At 36.2% G+C, this 22,381-nt stretch overlaps 1 protein-coding gene across 1 annotated transcript in view; it reads left to right on the top strand.

Annotated features, from left to right (window-relative positions):
- The window catches only part of LOC5570704 (O-acyltransferase like protein), a 70,657-nt gene that overhangs the window by 46,716 nt on the left and 1,560 nt on the right, over window positions 1–22,381 (top strand). Inside the window, exons 8-9 of the mRNA XM_021845286.1 lie at window positions 12,464–12,653; window positions 12,731–12,879. Of these exons, the coding sequence (XP_021700978.1) occupies window positions 12,464–12,653; window positions 12,731–12,879 (339 nt within the window). The remainder of the gene's footprint in view (window positions 1–12,463; window positions 12,654–12,730; window positions 12,880–22,381) is intronic.

Raw genomic sequence — 22,381 nt, forward strand, 5'->3', positions numbered from 1 at the left:
AGGCCATTTCCTGATAGATTGGCGTGATGAAAAACAGCCTGTACGATGAGAAATTGCAAAAATGTATTTTTGCGATTCCATTGCATATCACCCTTCTTTTTATTAATAGTACGGTCAACAGAACGGCCTACTTTTCTTAACGAAAGAAACAGTACTAAAATGTGTTACTTTTCAACACTGATAACAGTTTTGTATGTCGTCAATTGAGCTACATATGTAAGACATACGTCGTTCATCTAATTTATGAGGTTTCAGCCCTTTCGGCCAGCGGTGCCCTTTTCGAAACAAAATTATTGCGTGGAGCACCTGTTCTTCATCACCACTTCGTTTGACATACGGATTTTCTACAAGCTTAAATCGACCCTATAATTAGTACAAAAATCATGAAGTAAGGTTTACTTTGGCCAATCTTTTACTAGTTTTGATATCTTTTTGGACTTTTAAATGTTTTTTTCTTCTTTTAATTTGCAATGTTAAAAATTTTGTGGTAGTTCCGAATTGGAATCTATTTCGAGAAGCTATTGTGTTTTCAAAAAGGTCCTACACATCACACGATGATTCACGTAGGCAGCTTGGCAGATGAAGAACACAGTTTTGCAATTTATCATCGTAATAGGATGTTTTTATCACGCTTATCTGTCGTCACGAAACGGCCTTTTTTCCTGCACTGAATTATGCAGTGTCGAAATATTTATTACGAAATTGTAATCAGTTGTGTAATTAATTACGACGAGTGTTGTAAAAATCGAGTTCTGCAACGAGTTACGAACATCATTTTTTGCACTTTCGTAGAAGACCACTTGAGGGTATCAGAATTTATATCGGAATGCATTTACCATTATTTTAGATTTTCTGAAAAATTGTTGTGTTATGATTTATATCGCAACTCGAAACAGTTGCGTAATGAGAAAGCGTTGCGTAATGAATCATTACAGCACTGGTTTAAGTTGCGTAATTACTATTCCCGCACTGCATACTTCAGTACAGAAAAGTAGGCCGTTTCATGACAGATTGGCGTGATGAAAAACAGCCTATTACGATGAGAAATTGCAAAAAAATATTTGTACTGAACTCGTTGCTGAACTCGGTTTTTTCTTTTGAAATCATCTTTCTGTAACATATTGCGTAAACTACTATTATACAACGTGATTGAAAATAACTTGTAGAATTTTACCTGGTACATTTTCGAATGCAGAACATTATTCAGTTTGGAATCGATAGGAAAGAGAAAATGTGTGACTGTCATGCTTTTGTGTTACAGCCTACCTGATTGAAAATACTGAGTCGATATTACCCAAGGATATCCTCGTGGGTACTATTGAAATACGTGTGTGCTAATAGAAATAATCCAACTGAAACTGCTTTTGTCCGATATAACTGCACATATTTGCCAGGAATTCCTTCTAGGATTCTTCTTAATATTCTACAATACTTTTTGCAACTCAATTTCAATAATTTTCTTAATTTTCTACGAGAATTTTTATGGAATCCCTACTAATATTTCACAAAAGAGTTCCTCCTAAGACATTTGTAAGAATTCATCTATGAATTTTTTACTTTTCTTTACAAAATACAAGGAATCATATCATAAATTGTTTAAGTGTAGTTTTAGCAAAAAACATACTTGGAAGTTTGTAGAGATTCCTCCAGGTATTTTTCTGAGATGCCATCTCCGGCAATTCTTCTATATATTTTTTTTATTTGGATTTTTTCTCACATTCCCTCTCAAACTTGCTGAGAAATTGAATATAAAATTATAGTTTCATGGAATCATTTTATTTTATTTTTTTTCTTTTGTTCCTCAAACATTCGTCCACATATCTTCAGATATCATCAGCAATCTCTCATGATATTATTTAAGAAATCAATCCTGATGGCTTTCTTGGGATTTAACCTTCAATTACTTCACAAAATGATTCAAAATTTCAAATTTTCTTTAAAAAAAAATCTAGAAATCCATGATAAGCTTTGGAAAATTTAACGATCATTAACACTCAAGCCTCAATTCTATTTCTTTTATCCGTCTATACTACACGCATGACTTTTATAGTACGGGGAAGAGAATGAGTGTCGAACGAGTAAATAGAAAAACACACCATTCTCTGTTTGGTGTCGATCACTGTGTATCACCGCTTGTTACATTCTCTGACACTCTCTCATTCTGATTGTGTAACATAAGAGAATATGTGCAATGTTCTGTACTATGTTTGCAACCAAAGAGATGATGAATCAATATATTATAATTATGTAGCTAACAGAAAATAAAAAAACAATATTGCCAATTTTATGCAAAACATAAATCTCCCGAATGGGTCGATATTGTTGTATTGTGTGAGAATTTTTGCTCTTGAACGCTCTCTCGTCATGTAGCATACGAGAAAGTGAATATCAACATTTATAGGGCTCTTCGATTGCGATTTGCCACGAATTGTTATGGTTTACGAATTGTTACACTCTCTTAATATGGTTCGATCGGCTTATTCGGATCACAATCCAAACCCTTTTTTAATCTGAGATACCTGCGAAAACTCCTCCATTTTTTTGTCTTGTAGAAACTTCATTTTTAAATATAATACAATAATATAGAATTAATGCCAAACCAGGAAGTCCAATGAAAATTGAATAGAATAGATATAAGAAAATGTACAGATTTCCGAAATTAGAAAATTCCCAAGCGTTTCGAAAATTAAACCAGAAATATCTAAAATGTAATAATTTGATATCTCGCTTTGGTTTCTCCAAGAATTAAACCGGTGACTTCCCTAGAATATTTTAATTCTCAAAATTCCTCCAAATATTAAAACAGAAATTCTTTGAAGGATACATTACAAAAAGTTTAGAGTTTTTTTTTTCAAGACTTCATCCAATGCGGGTTTCGTTATTTTAATTATAGTTTATCTATGAAAATATCTAAGAACAACAAAAAAATAATCTGCAGAATCCGAAAAAAAATATTAAGATAAGGTACCGCGGGGCAAGTGGGTAAATGGGGTAAGTGAAAACAATTGATATATTTTACTGAATATGTGAATTAACGTTTTAAACTCATGCGTAAACCTTTGAGGCCATTGAGAACATTACGATAGGTAAGAAATTTCTGAGATTTTTCAGCCATTATTGCATAATAGAGCGAAAAATTGTTAACCTGTCAACTGTTACTCCGTAACAAGTTGGCGGCGTACAATCTTATTTTAATATTTTCAGTGGAAAAAAGTTGCGGAAAATAATTTTCTGTACCACTTCTTAGTTGTCCTCAGTGACAGTTTCAAACTGCAATAAAAAAAGTTTTAGAATTAATTCGACGTAGACCTAAAAATAACTAAATTTATACACCGTCAATTTTCTTATCAGGTGGGGCAAGTGAAAAGTTTATCATTAGAGATTGAATTTGTGTTTTCTCTTTAAGTAGCCATAAGTAAACATGGTTCGCAATTATCATAGAAAAACATAACGTGCTGATAATTCAAGAAACACTATACTCAAGCGTTAAAAGCTATTAGAAATTATGGAACTTCTCTAAAAGATGTTGCCAAACATTACAATATTAATATGTCTACTTCGGGCAGCCAATTAAAAGGAAGACGTTGACTGAAAAGTTGCAATATTAGAGAACACACGGAAATCTCGTGGAATGTCTATGTAAAGCTAGTTCAAAACATAAAAATGGGGTATAGGTCTATCCACATAAAAAAGATTATAAATACGTTATTGAAGGATTCCGTTTGATTTCTCCCGAAGAGTTATCCGACTTTCTCAAAAACAAATAACGAACTGCTGTCCTATAATGTAAGAACTAACATTTGAAATGTTGCAGTTATAATGTTGTCGAATCATTTCAACTAACATAACTGAACAGAAGAAAACTCAAGTGAAAAGAATAAAATTTTCTTTGTTTACATGTTACTTATGTTATTGTTCATTGGGAAGCCTTAAAAAATGTTAAAGCTATTGAAATTGTGAATATAACTGATTGTTTTTGAATTTATTGTTCCAAACGGTAAACTTTTCACTTGCCCCACTTTTGGGGCAAGTGAAAAGTAAGGAGACATTTTTCAAAAACTTTTTCTGTATTTTTTTCTTCAATTTTTCATAAAAATCAATTTCAGCATGCTGTTTATATTTGGTGGGAGTCAAGCTAAAAACTATACACGACCTCATTTGTTTCAATTTAAAGTCTCTAGAATTTGAGGGATCTCAACTATGCGAATTCCATTACCCACTTGCCCCACGGTACCTTATTACTTATTGCATTTGAGAATTTTCACTGAAACCAGGCCGCCATCGGCACCCATCGTTAGAATTCCAATTTTATGTCACTGGTCGTTAGTTTTCTATAAAACTTAAGGGTGGTCCTTCCGGTTTTCTCAAATTGGTGGACCCCTCGTACGCCAGCTGGCTAAACAGTTTGAGAAAAAGCCCATTTTTTGATAAATCTTGGGTATTTCTTCACGTGATATGTCTCATATTTCCCTTGGAACACTTAGTAAACTAAGTGGCATTGTTTGGGAGCTGGTCCTTTTCCTTCCAAGCGAGTGGGCTGTATTAGGGCTTGCGGGTTATCCGGTGGGAATTCCTAGGTGTACAAGTTCTTCGGGCAATTGGATACTTGTCTTCCAATAATCTCGGGTGGGTTTCTCTCTGGGTAATCACTTAAGACCAGGGATTGAATCCTGAGAAAATTGAGAGAATCTCTCACGTATCGCTCTCTGTAACTATCATAACATGCTGCACATTATGAGAGACTGTTTATCGTATACTGCTACAAGTTTGATCAGATTGGGGGGATAGTAGTGCATGATAAAACCCCTCTAAACATGCTCCAAGCCTGGGGGACACTGTTGTTATTGGAAGTTCGTGGATTGTTTATCGTGCCAGTAAAGAAAAACACCTATCCCCAACGGTAAACAAGCGAGAAAAATGGATTTTATCATCGCTCTCTCGTTGGGGCTCTCGCTCGCTGCTTCCATTTATCAGACTTGTTACACTTTGCGATACAATGACGATCGTGGACCGCAACAGATGAGATGTTTTTCTTTGCTTGCTTTGATCGTGCTTCATTCTCAAATGAGAGTGAATTCTGCAACGCCTGCTTAAGACACTCCAATTTACGCACATAAACACACTATTTATTCCACAAAAGTTCGTCATACAATTATCAACACATTTATTGGATAAAACACATTTATTCTAGGACACAAACTACATTTATCTATTTCACGTCAATTATTTAAAACGAAGTAATTACGTTGTTACGCCACCGTCACATGCTTCGTTCGGGAGCAATTTCTCGCTCTTATGATGAGTCGAGTAATTCGGCTAAGCGAACAACTTATGTTTCAACGAGGGGCCGTCAATGCGTTGGGTAATTATTCCGAGTTGCAAACAGGCATCGTATAGAGATACTTGTTTTAATTATGAATCGTGGTTTACGGCCAACCAGCCGAGTGGAAGTTTAACAACTACCGAAAAGCTAAACATTACATATAATTTGCAATTGGATTAGATGGACAAATCGATGTGAAGATTTGCGAAAAAGTTACACGTCTTCTCAGTGAGAATCGAACTCACGACTCCCCGATCTCTAGTTGGGGCGCGTTAACCACTACGCCATGAGAGGACTCATGAACGCAGAAGTTAACCTGAATTCGATTTCAGCTCAATAATCACGTGGTCCTCTTTCGCAAAGTGCACCTCTTTCGGAAGAATTAGATGCCCATCCAAACACAACGCTTTCTATATATATATCCAATGCCTAGCCCGAGAGCGCATTGTTTTTTAGGTATAGGAATAGCACACTACACTAGCCAGCAACTGCGCTGGCTGAGGTTTCTATTGTGTGGGCTTCCAATGGGTCGCGACGTTCTCAAACGAAACCTCAGCCAGCGCAGTTGCTGGCTAGTGTAGTGTGCTATTCCTATACCTAAAAAACAATGCGCTCTCGGGCTAGGCATTGGATATATATAGAAAGCGTTGTGTTTGGATGGGCATCTAATTCTTCCGAAAGAGGTGCACTTTGCGAAAGAGGACCACGTGATTATTGAGCTGAAATCGAATTCAGGTTAACTTCTGCGTTCATGAGTCCTCTCATGGCGTAGTGGTTAACGCGCCCCAACTAGAGATCGGGGAGTCGTGAGTTCGATTCTCACTGAGAAGACGTGTAACTTTTTCGCAAATCTTCACATCGATTTGTCCATCTAATCCAATTGCAAATTATATGTAATGTTTAGCTTTTCGGTAGTTGTTATCGTATAGAGAGCTTTCATTTGAAGTTCAAAAAATGTTGGCGGCCATCTTGAATTTGGCCGACATCTTGAATTTTGTTGGAAAAATCGTTTTTTCACCATTAGCGCACCGCTCGTTTTGAATTCTGAGATCATCATCAGAAAGCTGAGGAAAAATTGCGTAAGATAGGCTACAAAAATTAAGTGAGCAATGGTATTTACCTAATGAAATGAGCGATTTTCTAAATCATGTTCTACGATTTTGACATATATGGCGAGTGCAATCAATGCAAACATATTTTTTGTGCAACAAAGGCCTGGTTTCAACGAGAATTGCTCAGTGAGCAATGCTCACTGCGAAAGTTTCATCTTATTGTCGATACAAGCTCAAATCAATGGCATGTCGTAGTCAAGCATTTTGTATCACAATTGGTTTTCACTACTATTATTCTGAAAACAAATGTGAACCTGGTGGATATTTTATTTGTTCACAAATGGTAAATGATGCAGCGCACGGGATTTTTTTTTGGAAAGCTCAAAATCTTCAAATATACCAAAATCTTCTAAACGAAATTATTTCGCTAAAGGCATGAAGATTCTCTTATCGATAGAGATGAGACTTCAACAAACCAGAAGCATTTTCGTTCAGAAGCAAAAAAAGTTATATCTAGCGAAATTCAGTTATCCTTTGAGGTGCAATAGGCACCTCCGAAAAAAAGAATTATTTTTTCTAAAGTGCTCCGATTTCGTTCAAATTTTGTGACTCGAGCCAATATTCAAAAAATTTGGCTCGTATCATTTGTTTTGGCATTTTTTTAGCGCCACCTATGGTCGAAAATGTAATTGGCCACAATTTTTCCACATACTTGGTCGTTTATTTTTTTCTACAAAACTTCAAGCTCGTTTAACCTTCAAGTAGAGTTTGATCCGTTGAATTTGTTGAATGTTTCTTTATGGGCGAGTGACGGAATCCGGATCGATCGTGTCCGGTTCGCGTTGTGCGTGTGTTATATCTATCGTTTACCAAAAAAATAGAAAACCAAACTATATACAAACGTGGAAGTGCAGAGGACTCCTCGGCTTCCATAAAGCAAGAAACGCGTCAACATTTCCCTCCCATCCCCAAATAGACCTGCATTCGGACGCAGCCGCCGCCGTTATTGCTTGTTAATAAGAAGTGCACTAGTACTTACACATTGAGGATGCTACTGATCCTGAGATGCGTCTGTTGGTTCCCTGTGTAAGTACAGCTGTTCTTGCAATAACGGGGTAGCAACTGCAAGCGGTCAATCATGCCCATGAAACTTTAAGCTCATTAAGTCCACCCTTATATTTATTTATTTATTTATTTATTTATTTATTGCATTTTTCACAAGCAGCGTAAGATATAAATCTTATAATTGCCACAAAGTAGTTATGGAGTTCGTCATGGTAACAATCACTTTTACTTTTACATATTACAGAAAAAAATATACTAAAACTAATTAAAGTGTACTTTGCATTGCTTCTTAAACACTATAATTGAATTTATTTCCTTTAAGAAATTCGGCAGAGGATTCCATAAACCGACACCCTTCACGAAAAATGTACCTGAATATTGTGACGTATAATGAACTGGGATGGAAAAATTTCTGCTTCTATTACTTCTTAAGGATCTCAATTTTGTGTGCAAATATCTAGGATTTTTGGTAAGAATTAACTTATGGACTATGATACTAATACGTGCCTTGTAAAAACCATGAAAGGAGTTGTCTAACAGTGTTTGTTGAAGGTGAGAAACATGGTCTAGACGTTTTAAACCATATACAAAACGAACACATGAATTAAGCGCTACTCTAAGTTTTTCTTGAGTTCTAGACGTTACACTGAAGAACAAAAAATCACAAGATATAAAATATGGTACAATGAAAGTTTTGAACAATTTCAATTTCATATCGAAGCTGAACAGATTGGCCTTTGAATAAAGAGATCGTAAAACACCATAAATTTTACCGCACTGACCTAAAACGTATTTGTCCCATTTGAAAAAAGTTTCAACAGTGTACCCTAAACTGGTTGCACTATCAACAAATCTTACGGGGTCAGAACCTATTTGAATTTTTGGACATTCACAGCTATTTCCACGATTTATTAAAAGAGCATTGGTTTTTCGAGCATTCAGTTTGAGAGAGTTCAGTTCAGACCATTTCCTGATAGATTCAAGATCTTCATTAATGAAACATGCAATAGTCTCTGCATCATATTTTTTACAATCAAAATACAACTGAACATCATCAGCGAATAAATGTATAGAACAATATTTAATAACAGATGGGAGATCATTTATGTATAAACTGAACAAGATAGGACCTAGAACAGATCCTTGCGGAACGCCCGAGCTGACATTAAGAAAACTTGATAAAATACCATTAGAAAAAACGGCCTGCTTACGATTCTGCAAATATGATTGAATCAATTGCACAGATTGCCTACAAAATAAAAATTGTTCTGCAAGCTTATTACACACCATTGAATGTGATATGGAATCGAAGGCCTTTGAGAAATCCAGTAATATCATAATGACTTTATTTCCTTTATCCAAGACGATACCAATGTCATCGCAGATCTTTATCATTGCAGTTTTGGTACTGTGACCTGGACGATACCCCGATTGATAATCGGAAAGTAATTGCTTATCGTGAACATAAGCACAAATTTGCTTTTTTAAAATTCGTTCGAAAGCCTTGGACAGTGCGCTAAGAATACTTATCGGCAGCAGATTCTCAAGCGTATTGCAATTATGCTTCTTCTTAATAGGTATTACTTTCGAAAGTTTCCATGCATCGGGATAAACTGATGAGTTGATTATGCAGTTGAAAAGGAAAGTTATTGGCTGAAGGAGCAATGGTAAAATGAATTTGATGAATCTTATAGGTAGTTCATCGAGCCCGACAGCGTTGGAATTTACTTCAAAAATTGCATTAATTGTGTCGTAGTCATTGATGTTCTGAAATGTAAAACCATTTTGTGCAACACTGTGACCTCCAGCTATATCTTCAGAGGGTGAAGAAAAGTGTTGATGAAACGACTTGTTGATTTCATCTGCACTGAAGTCAATTTCAGCACTGGAAGGACGAGTGGAGAAACCTAGCTCACGTAGTTTTAACCAAAGTTGTTTCGAAGGCATTTTTACATCTAACTGACTTTTAAAATAATTACGTTTAGCTCTTAAAATCAATGTGTTTGCAGCATTTCTTAGTTTTTTGAATAGCTCAAAATCATCTTCAACGTTTGTACGCTTCCATTTCTTGTATTGTCGATCCCGATCAATCATTGCTCTTTGAACTTCTGCATTGAACCATGGATTGTGCCTAGCAACAGAATTTTTAACACGTCTCAATGGAACACATTTGTGGTGCAAAGATTTAATGTACTGATTAAATATGTTTATTAATGTAATGGGATCATTATTCGAATAAAAAATATTCCAATTAAGTTCATGGAATTCAGCAATCACAATGTTTGGATTGATATTTTTATAATCACGATAGTAGAACTCATTTGTTTCAGAAGTTGTGTTAAAATCAACAGAGGCAAAGATGAGATCATGATGGGAGATAAGAGGGACGCTAATTTGTCCAAATTTAAGGATTTTATCTGGGTTATTACTGATAATTAAATCAAGCTGTGAGGCTCCATGAGAATGAAAATAAGTTGATTCTTGACCGACATTCCGAAGACCAAACGCGTTTCAAGTATCCAAAAACCGATCGGTTTTTCCACACTGTTTCAAAATATTGGTGTTAAAATCTCCCATCAGTATAATTTCATCATACAGTATCCCAAATTCAGTTAGTTTATGGCTGATTAAATCGGAACATTCCAAATCTGGATGGTTATAAAAATTACCAATTAATAACTTACTACCGTTGCACAAAACTTCACAAAAAATAAACTCGATGGTATGGTTTCCAATCAAAACTTGCGACGCTTCAATAGTTTTGTATTTCAACCACTTTTTCAAGTATATTATTAAGCCACCACCAATTTTCCCACAACGATCATTCCTTATCATGTTGTATCCATCGATATTAATAGTTCCCATACCAGTTCTGTCATTCAACCATGTTTCGTTCACGCATGCAACATCTACGTTGGATACACTCATAATTTGGCGCAGTTCATCAAACTTAGTCATATCTCTAGCGCATAGACTTTGAACGTTCAAAGACATAATGGATAATTTTTCAGCAACAAGCAGGGATTTCATCACAATCCCAGGTAAACATAAATCCGTTGAGGTGTCAGAATTATGATGACTAGCCATAATCACTGGAGATAATGTTTAAGAAGCAATGCATTGTACAAAAACAGTCTAACCAAAACATAACTCGAATCAATTAAATTCATTCATAATGACGCAAATAAAACTCAAAAAATGCTTGATAAATTTCATGTGTAGCAATTTCAATAGATATTCAATATTAACATCGTAGTAGCTTCAAGACAAATGAAAGTAACTTCCCAGCAGCTCAGCCAACAGCAACAACGACAGCAGTAACAGCAACATCACGCAGTCCGCCCAGCAGTATCCATTGATGAGTTTCGTTGATAACTTTTAGGAGAGGATACATGGAGTAACTGCAGGAAGGAGTGGAAGGACAGAGAGCTCTTATTGGATAGGTATCATGTTGTTGACTTTCAGGAAAGAAATCACGGGAGCAATCAGGAATGGAAGCAAAGGAAAAGAGAGCACTAACTAGGAAAGGTTAAGATTGATGTATTATGTTGTTCAGATGATCCACAGACGATATAGGAATCACTCCAGCCTCCACCGTCTTCTTGATGCATATTTCACCGTTTCTGGAGAACACAGCTTGCAACTTGCCATCCTTTCTAGCCAGTAGTGCTTTATTTTTAATTTCTCTTGCGATCGGTGTGAGATTCTCGTTCACAAAAATCCTATCGTTGCTCTTGAACCCGATCTGATCAAGCGTTAGCGTTCTCGTGCGAATATACTTGTAATAGAAATCACATCGTTGATTTGTTATTGCAAATTGCAGAAGGATTTTGTAGCTTTTGCCAACGGTCATAGGTTGCTTTGAAAGTCGACGGATATCCACAAGAGGTGTGCTGCTATATCCAAGCTGATTGCACCATATATCGAAGTATTCCATTAGGTTCTCGTCTTTTGTGTACGGAACGCCACTCACGATGAGATCGTTCGAATACTGAGAGCGCGAGAGGGTAGATGCTGTAGAATGTATTGCCTCCTTGTTGGCTTGGACCGATCGGTTGAGATCGCTGATCGATTTGTCCAGTTGAGAGCGCATAGAGTCCAGCTCAGATTTAATCTCCATCTTCACACTCAGCATCCCATCGTTGATTTGTTTTGCCAACTCATCTTTTGTACTGTCTAACTTGTTAGAAATCCACTGAGCGAGTTGAGCGACAGACATTTCATCGGTACTGTTGGATGTCTCGTCTGGCTTAGTGCGTTTTGTAGATACATCTCTTCTTGTGTTCATTTCGATGAATTACACCGCCAACCGGTACAGACGAAGATGATGACGGATAGATTATATCACCAGTCCTCAGACAGACAGCAATTCCGAATTTTTCACACCACAGAAGAGTAATCGAGAAAGAATATCACAGCTCACGATTAAATAGGTTGGTTATCGATTATTTGTGCACTACACTTCAGTTTTAACATGGGTAATTATTGCATAATTCGAGTATTATTGCGCCAGCACTATGTTACTACAACTGCTCCATTTGCCAGTTATAGTTAACGAAATTCCGCTTAAATTGCCACAGTAGCTTTCCATAGAAAAATAGGCAACTCAAACCCAGACACAGCAAACCAATATGCCGTAGGGCAAAAGTGTTGATATACGGCTGATATAAGGCTGATAAGCCTTTAGGTAGCTCTATATAAGCCGCATATAAGGGGTTACATCCGATATATTACCTGGGTAATTTTCATTTCCTTCTATGGAACGTTTTCAAATTCACGGAGATAATGCTGGGGTGAGTGATGGGTGCAGAAATGATGATGTTTTTGTTGGTAATAACGGTTTCAGACACACTGTGTAGCCTCTATCTATAATGTGTATTATATGTAAAGCAGAAATGTGTTAGTCAGCCAGAGACACTACTGGGCTGATTTATGAAGATTGTTCAATCCTAGATGCATACGTAAACGAAGGATCGATAGGTTATTAACCTCATTTGTGTTTCTCTTCACGTGCACTTCTTAGAATCAACTGCGACTGGGATGGTACGTCAGCAGTTTTCTTCTGGCGTTGGCATTCTTTGGTCCCGCACCGATGGGATCAATCCACTACAAGTACAACTCATTCCACGCGGCGAACTACGCCGCTTTCTCGCCGATCGCATGGTGCATATTCTTCTCGTGGGTAGTGTTCACTTCCCATCTGGGATATAAAAGTGAGTTGCTCGTTTCTAACTGATAGCTGACAATTGTTGAATTTAATAACTAAATAATATTTTTCATATTTTTGCAGATACCCTGATAAACCTACTTTCATGGAGGGGATTCCGGGTGACAACGAAGATGTCCTACGCCGTCTATCTGACGCAGTTTCCTATCTTCTTCTATCAAGTGGGAAGAGTGAGAAGTTCGCTTTATTATGACTTCGTCATCACAGTTTTGGTAAGTACTCAAAAGTATATAATCAATTACAAGATTTCAGGTTTTATTTCATTGTCAAACTGACTACGCTTCATATGATCATTCTTCTTCTTTCTGGCGTTACGTCCCCACTGGGACAGAGCCTGATTCTCTGCTTAGTGTTCCTATGAGCACTTCCACAGTTATTAACTGAGTGCTTTTTTTTCCTCTTCGGAACATAAACCACTGCGACCAATATTTGATCAATTGTAGTATATCCCGTGTCTTGTTTAGTGCATGTCGTGTTACATTATCACTATTGAGAAGTGATAAAGTATTCGGTTTTCTTACAGTTGTAATTCCTAACTTGATCGCAGGAAAGGATTCTCTAATTGAAAGGTTCCGCTATTTATACCCTTTGGTGGTGGGTAAACTCTCCACAGGGGCGCCCCTTTATCAGTCAAAATCGAATCCCTTGATAAAGCCAAGGAATTACACCGATATTGTCCATGCATCAGACTAGGATCTTTACTTCTTCAAACTAGAGAACTAAATAAATAAAAGATTAGAAAACAAATTGTTGTATTCGACACATTTTTTTTCTTGTCGCAAGATCATTTTCGGCAACCGGGAAAACCGAGACTTGTCACTTTCTACAAGGTTTAAAAATGTAACAAGGACTAAAAAAATGTTCCTTTGATTACTTCTCTTCGTTTGAAGCAGTCAGGAATAGGGTTCACTATTAGATCTTTACCCCATAACGCACCACGAAAAGGTGATCTACCCGCAATATGGGTTAACTGAGTGCTTACTATGCCAATGACCATTTTTGCATGCGTATATCGTGTGGCAGGTACGAAGATGCTAGGGTAACGGTCGTATTTTGGACCCCCTAAGGAAGTGATTTTAGTTTCTTGTCCCAATTAATCAATTGCACAGCATAACCAACTTAAAGAACATTCCAAAATGTAAAGAAAAACTTCCTTTACGAGACCAAAATGCCCATGGACTCATGTAGGGTCCAGAAAACTTCGAAAATAATTGAATTGTGAAGCACTGTTTTTCATTATTTTGGACACACCAATACATTTTGGACCCTCAAAGTATATATTTTGGACCCCCGGCATTTTTTTATTAAATTAAATTAATTTCAGATAAAATAAACACATTTTCTATGTACAAACGGTTGATGCAAGTCCGGAATAGTCCTATCTTTCCAAATGGCATGCGAATTGAGTTGGTCTTTCGATTTAATTTCGATTTGCAGGAAAATGGCCCAGGGGGTCCAAAATATATAGGGGTCCAAAATATATTGGTTACCCTATATGCTTTTTTATTTCGGAACATAAACCACTGCGACCAATATTTGATCTATTGTAGTACCCTATATGCTCTGGGAAGTCGAGGAAATTTCCAACCCGAAAAGATCCTCGACTGGTGGGATTCGAACCCACGACCCTCAGCTTGGTCTTGCTGAATAGCTGCGCGTTTACTCTACGGCTATCTGAGCCCCTATTGTAGTATTCTATGAAAAGAGGTCTTTACATACTGGGTACACATACAAGAATGGCATTTATTCTCCCAATCTAAGACTAGCCTACATTGTTAGAATAATTCAATGTTATCTGTCAAATCGTACACTTCCGGTTAATTATCAGAACTCCAGATCTAAAAGACTTCCTGTAAGAGCTGGTGTTCCCGAAGGCAGCATTTTGGGACCAATATTATACAAAATTTTCACATCTGACTTACCTGAGTTACCTCAGGGATGTCAAAAATCTTCGCCAAAGGGAGAAGCCTGCGTGTCATCTGTAGTCGATTGCAAAAAAGTTTGGATATTTTTTCTTTATACTTGCAAAAATTGGAAGATTTCTCCTAATGCTTCCAAAACTCAACTAATAATATTCCCACATAAACCAAAAGCTCTTTATTTGAAACCTTCAAGTAGACATGTTGTCACGATGAGAGGGATTCCAATAAATTGGTCAGATGAAGTTAAGTATCTAGGGCTCATGCTAGATAAGAATTTAACATTCAAAAATCACATTGAAGGCATTCAAGCCAAATGTAACAAATATGGAAAATGTCTCTATCCACTTATTAATAGAAAATCAAAACTTTGTCTTAAGAACAAGCTTTTGATATTCAAATAAATTTTCAGGCCAGCCATGATGTATGCTGTACCAATATAAACTAGCTGTTGTAATACCAGGAAGAAAGATCTGCAGAGAATTCAAAATAAAATTTTGAAAATGATTCTGAAGCTTCCTCCCTGGTATAGTACCAATGAGTTACATAGAATATCGAATGTTGAAACATTGGAACAAATGTCAAATAAAATAATCAATAATATCAGGCAAAAATCGTTACAATCTTCTATTGCCACGATTAATGCGTTATATGTTAAGGTTAAGTTAGGTTAAGTATATTCAAAACGTTTTTTTTTCTCTTATAAGCAGGTGAAATCAACTCACCTGTAAAAAATCTGAACTGCTACGGCAAACGAAATGTAATATATTGTTAACAAAATGTTAATAAAATCTTAGATTTGTTTTACCAAATTAGGATGATAGTGTTGTCTAATAACACAGAACACCTAGATATAAGAAATAATGAATGTAATGTTTGGAATAATACTAACAAAGGAATTCAAAAAAAAAGAACTGCCCAACTAACATTTAGTGCAAATGTAAACATTCTCTAGGCCCTCTTTATACGGCTTTATGCTGAGTAAAGGCGATGTACATACGAACGAAAGCTTGTATGCGATCCTTTTACCAACAAATCTGGCGAATCTACTCAGCTACTTTTAAGCTGTGTTGGCAGCTCTTATTCATACCGATCATTGCTCTATCTCGACAGTTATACGACAAGTAGCTGTGTAACATCTTCGGAAGGCGCTTTCTCAACCATTTCGCAACTGTTGAATAATTATTATACAGCTTTGCTGTATTATCGATTAAATATTATTTTCAAGCTGTTTCACAGCTTCCGGAATTCGTATCATAAGTATCTGAATTTAATGTTCCCAACGTTACTTGCCACCGCTTGGAATCGAACTCACGATCTCTGCATCCACAAGTCTCGACGCTGTCCTTGTTGCCACCACAGTCTATATCGAAAGGCAAAGAAAACACACCGTTTTGTTCTACATCGAAAACGGTTCACACAATATTTTATAATGATCGTAAAAGATGCCATAGCCGCGCTTACACTACTTCATCAGGCTGTAAAAGGGTGCGAAACGTCAAACGCAATGTTTACATCTAATAAGCTGAGTAGATGCGCCACAAGTTGTTGTTTTACAGCATACTGCTGCATGCTCGCTGTATAACTTACGACAAAGCGCTTCTTAAATATATATTGAGCAGCTTCCAGTGAGAACAAAATCATATTGTATTCGTTATCAAACGTCAACAGTCATGTGTGTTGCTATCGCTTCAATCGGTTGTTGTTTTGATTAACGGTCTTCGGATTTGCTTCATTCGTTGTTCAATTGGCACCTAAAATCTTTCAAAGCCACTAAGCAAGTGCGGGACTTGTGAAACTACTTCATCGAAACCGAGAATCCTGCGAATTGATCACCGTTCGTGAAATTGAAGAAGAAATATACAGTGCAACCTAGCTCGCCATGGATTGCAAAATGTGTCGCCTTCCAGTGAGAACAAAAGGCCAACCGTATATTTACTGCAATGGTTTATGTGCTGGGATATATCATGCTACTTGCGTTGGAATGAAAGAAGTCGAGCTGGCTACCGTATCGCCTCCAAACAAGAACAGTTTTTGGCTGTGCGACGAATGTTTGGTCGAGTTCGTTCGATGGAGGAAAGAACGACGTGAGAAGGTATTAGAACCAACTGCCCCAGTGAACTTAGAGCCTAAATGCGTCCTGCAACGTGATGTCGATGAACTTAAAAACAAAGTTGAGTCCATCCTCTCTGTGCTTGCTTCGCACACAAATTGCAATGAGGACTCTCTGATTCGTCACTCGACTCCTATCTCATCGCGGCAAATTGGTTGTGAATCGAAAGAGACAAATCTAAGCAGTGAAGCATCATATATATCTGATCCTGTAAATCGGTTACCGAACTCAGAGGACGAAGACGACAATTTCAGCTTACTCCTAACCAACATCGATGGAAGCGTTTCAGAGGAGGACGTTCGACGAATGGTTTATCGATGTTTAGGCGTACGTGAAAATGAGTGCAAAACTGTAAGAAAATTGGTTCCGCGATGGGTCGACTGCACTACTCTGGACTTCGTCTCTTTCAAAATTGTCTTAGACCGCAAGTGGAAGTCTCCCGCAATGATGTCGTCTACATGGCCGAACAGTATTAAGTTCCGAGAATTCAAAAAAAGACTGTGTACGTGGAAACCCGATGCTGTGTAATTTGTTCCAAACTGTACTTTGTATGATTCCTCGTTTTTATTATGTTGTTTTGTTTATTGAAATCATAATGTTGAATTAGCGTAGTTTTCAATGTTATCCATTTTTGTATGTAGTAGATAATAGCATTTATGTTGTTTTTCTGTATTGAAATAGGTATGTTATAAGTTAAGAACATTCAATTAGACTAAAAAAGTCCGTTGAATTATACATCAATAAATAAATAAATAAATAAATAAACAGTCCACCGCAAAATCGCTAGTGTTTAGAGGTGATTTTAACCTCCAACTTGCCAAATAACCTCAAAATCATCACCTCCAAGTTAGTTGTATTACCCTCCGTTATATGAAATATGGTGGCGCGTCGATCGTCGCAAGTTTATCGTTAAACAGTCAATAGAAGCAGCCGGATTGATGATGGCGAGTTTTATTCCACATCATTAGGTTGCTATCTTTTACGGTGTTGAGTTACAGCTTAGTGAAAGCAGCAAAAGCGATAACTGACGAAATTTATTCAGCTATGATTTGTAGCTGCAAAACATTTGCGCTACAGCTATATTAACGCTAATCGTTCTATTTTTGACAGCTTTCATTTTTTGCTGCGTTCGCTGCTTCAATTCAACTGTTATACAGCACAAAGCAAATAATCTTGGCTTATTCGTCATCAAACGTCAACATCCCACCGCAAAATCGCTAGTGTTTGGAGGGGATTTTAACCTCCAAATTGCCAAATAACCTCCAAATTATCACCTCCAAGTTAGTTCAAATACACTCCGTTACATGAAATATGGTAGGGCGTCGATCGTCGCAAGTTTATCGTTAAACAGTCAATAGCGCTAAAATTGTTAGTTGGGTGATTCACTTCATATTAAAGTGGTATATGATTGATTCACTTCATAATTCAGTGATTCATGTTTGATTCGTTCCATATCCATATGATGGGTTTCGCGACCATGCGGTTAATGGCGTCAGTCGGCTAGGCGCATTGTGCAACGAAGTGTGTGTTCGATTCCCGCTCCAGTCAGTGGAAACTTTTCGTCAAACGAAAAATTCATCACTGGGCTACTGAGTGATCCGTGTTGTCCGTTGTCTAATTTCCGTGATTGTTCAGTCTGAGCAGCCTTTGGCTGAAGACGGTGTGAAATGTCTTTTTTATTGTCTTTTTATATCCAAGTTATTCATGTCAGATTCAATGCATATTGAAGTGATTCTGGTCTGATTAACTTCATATTCAAGTGTATCGTACCTGAAACACTTGAATATAAGGACTTCCTTTTCTATAGATATAGGGCTGATTTATTTCATATCTGAAGAATTCATTACTGATTCACCTAATCTTCATATGATTCATGTCTGATTTACTTTATAATCAAGTGTTTCATGTTGAATTCAATTCATTTTTTTTTTGTGATTCTGGCCTGACTTGCATTAATGCAACACTGATTTACTTCATGTTCCTGTAATACAGGTCTGATGCACTATAATGGAACATTGACAAATATTACAAGTAATACACTGCCCATAAATGCATGTCAATCCCATGTTTGCTGGATTTCCTATTCACATGAGACAATTATGCGTTTATGGGCAGTACATGTCTAAATTACTTCATACTCACGTGAGTCAGGTCTGAATTAATGCATATGCAAGTAATTCAGGTCTGATTCATTTCGAACAGTTATTTATTTTAGTTTCACTGCATTTCCCAGTGATTCATGTCTGATTCCCTTCATTTCCAAACAGTTTAGGACTGTTTCACTTCAATTTCTAAAGAATTCAATTTCTAAAGGTCTAATATTAGTTAATATTAACTTCATGTTCGAATACTTTAGGACTGATTTTCTTCATTGTCAAGGGATTCTGGATTGAGAAAAAAAAAACTACTAATTGAACACTTCACTTTCTGCAAAAAAATAAATAATTAAAGCTTTCTATCTCATGAGGATCATAAGACGGACTTGCTTACGCTCATTTCTACATGCTTAGGGGGACAAGGGGGAGGTATGGACACCCTAAGGAATTTGCCTATTTTGACTGTGAGAACATGAATATTAAACTGTTTTTTATGTACAGTATGCTTTTTAGAGTTCTTAAGCATTTGTTTAACATGGTTGCATAATTGGGAAAAAAATATTTTGTTTTCAAAAATAGGTTTAAAAAAAGCTTATATTTGGTAGTCGCCATCAAGCAAGCGGGGCAAAGTGGACACCCCAATGGGGCAGTATGGACACCCTAATGTTAATAGGAAAATTGTCCCGCGATCGTTCTCAAAACCTCGAAAAATGAAGTTCATATTCAGGAAACCATAGTGACAGGTCACTGTGCCACTGGAAACATGATTAAAACCAATTTACGACATTTTTCGTAGAGATGCTTTCAATATTGCCTCCAGGTTCGTCTTAATCAAGAATTGACGATTTTCAACTGATTTGTGGTTCCGCTTCATAATCATTGCAGTGAATGCTACATATTTTTGGATAATTTTGTATTTGAAGTTATATTTTTTCTCTTTGAAGTGTCAGCTCTACTTTGTCACCCGGTGTCCATATTGCCCCAACAGTATAAAAAAATTTTATGTAAGTTTTTCAATGTCTTTAAGTACCGTCAAACGGGGTGACTTGCAACACTTTTTAACTTCAATCAACCAAAACCATAACACAGCGTAACAAAAATGACATTTTTGCGTGTCTCAAGGATCAAATTATGTGTCTCTAGTAGATTTTGGGTCGCTGAATTTGATGCCGTTCTCAGAAATGTTCGAGCACGTCACAATTTTTAGCTACAGGTCGCCAAAGTTGTATAAAACACAGGTTTTATCAATGTTTACATGAAATTTAAAGTATAATTTATCAAACATTTTTGTGATTTAATCCACCAATCATGCAAAATAGAACTTGAACTTTCAATTTAGATATAATTTGATTGTAAATTTTGCCATCAAATTCAGTTTAAATCGATTTTTTCAACATGCTTGCAGTCTCCATATAAAATTCTTATTTTTTTTATATGGCATAAGACAATACTTTTCAGAACCACCAAAAAATAACATTTTACCAGCGGAAGAATTATGAACTTCGTTGAAAACTATTGTTTAACACATGAAGTTTGAATTTTGTGACAAACTAAGTAAATAAATTGCCATACAAGTTTGAAAACTTGTATGCAAGTTGGCTGAAATCGTCAAATTTAGCATTTTCAACAGTCAATATCTCAAAAACTAGACGTGCTATGCTATTTTTGAAATCGGCAATGGATTCAACAACCCCTAATTGAGTAAATAGTGGTATTTTGGTGCTTGAGACAAAAACGTGTTCCGCAGTGTAATCTAAACGTCATCTAAAAATCTAAATTCCTTGTAGAACTTTGAATGGCTGGCCCGCCTACAGAATGGGATGATAGAAGATTGAATCGAATTATTTTGTCATATCAAAAGACATCAAAAAGTTGAAATTTTTCAAATGTCTTTGTGCGGGGTGACTTGCAACACTCAATGCTAATTTAGTTTTTTCCAACAATATGTTGATATTTTTTATTAGTCACACTTGTTAAGTATTGCTATTCATGTATTTAAAGCATTCAAACAAGCACAAGAGCATTTTGAATACCTTTTTGTAAGAAAATAAATTAGCTATTTTTGTATGGGAAAAAGAGGCATTAAATCATCAAGGTCCAATATCTTAACTGAACAATATTTTTAACGAGTGTTTGTAGTTGGTTGATGAAGTATTACTCTTTTGATTATAAAGTAGACCTAACACAAAAGTTTATAACTTTTATAAAACTCTAAATTGCTTAGGAATAAAGTGTTGCAAGTCACCCCTCATAGGTACATTTATATATAAATGATTTATATTAAAAAGTTGTTCTTACAATTTCGTAAAATAAAATTCGTCATAGCATCACTTATTAGTTATAGAAACAACATGTAGAGTATTACTTTTGAAAATTAAATCTATCTCATGTTTTCAGGTCACGATTTTGAACCTCCATCAAGTATCAGTTTTCAAGACATTTAAAATAATTATGTTTATTGTATAAACATATGTATAATAACAGGTTTAATCGTGGCCCCTACTTGAATTGTGAGTCACACGTATTGAAGCACCGATTTAAAAAGAAAAATCTTTTGCAATTTGTGTTTTATAGTGAAATTTAGTTGTACATTACAATGTGTTGCAAGTCACCCCGCCGTTGCAAGTCACCCCGTTTGACGGTACCAGAAAAAAATCTACTATATTTTTGAATATAGCATAAATAATTGAAGATTCAATCAAGAGCTACATTATCGGTCAACTTGCAGTCATTTGCCTCTGAAGCCTTATTTGGTGAGGTGTGAATGTTATAATTTTCGAACCAAATAAAAACATGCTCAATTTTTCTATTTAAAATCAATGTTTTGAACATTTTTTCTGAAATTTTAGTGGATAATTTACTCCTCCGACAGGCAACTGAAATATTGTTTGCATTTAAAGTGTAAAAGTATTCGCTTATGCAAAGATACAGGGGGTGTCCATTCTGCCCCGCGTGTCCATTCTGCCCCTGGTACCCCTACTAGCGCCAACTAGTGCCAATATTGAACAAAGTCGAGTCTATAGTACACGGCACCGAAGGAGGAAAGCTAGGGTCAGTTGATCGAATATAGTTGCGAGCAACAGACGTGTTGCTAGTAGTAAGTTGAGGACGTTTATCGTCCTCTTATTACGTTTTGGTCTGATACGACAGGTGCCTCACTATATTGGGCAAAATTAATCAATTATACATTCTATAGGATTTAACTGTAAGGCTGAATCATGAAAAAGTGCAAGATAATCATGCAAACGTATTTATTTCGTCAAATAACGTATCTAGGTTATATCGCGGATTACTTCAAATGTTTCATAAGAATGATTTCATAAAAAATATAAGGTATGTGTAAATCAAAACATTTTCTTGCATCGTTGTGGTATCTTATTTGTTCGGGTCACTTTTTTCAGTAGATGTTTATTAAACGATTCCTTATGAAACTTCAAGTAGGGTATACTTTTTCAAAAAAATGATTTTTGGCCGTACGTCTGTTTCACTAAGAATTTCAAATAGGGATGCTCCGCATAGAAGTTCATTTTACCCATGGATTTCAGACAATAATATGATTAAAATAATGTCCATGATGATCTACACT

Source organism: Aedes aegypti, chromosome 1 (assembly GCF_002204515.2).
Source record: "Aedes aegypti strain LVP_AGWG chromosome 1, AaegL5.0 Primary Assembly, whole genome shotgun sequence".
Lineage (NCBI taxonomy): Eukaryota > Metazoa > Arthropoda > Insecta > Diptera > Culicidae > Aedes > Aedes aegypti.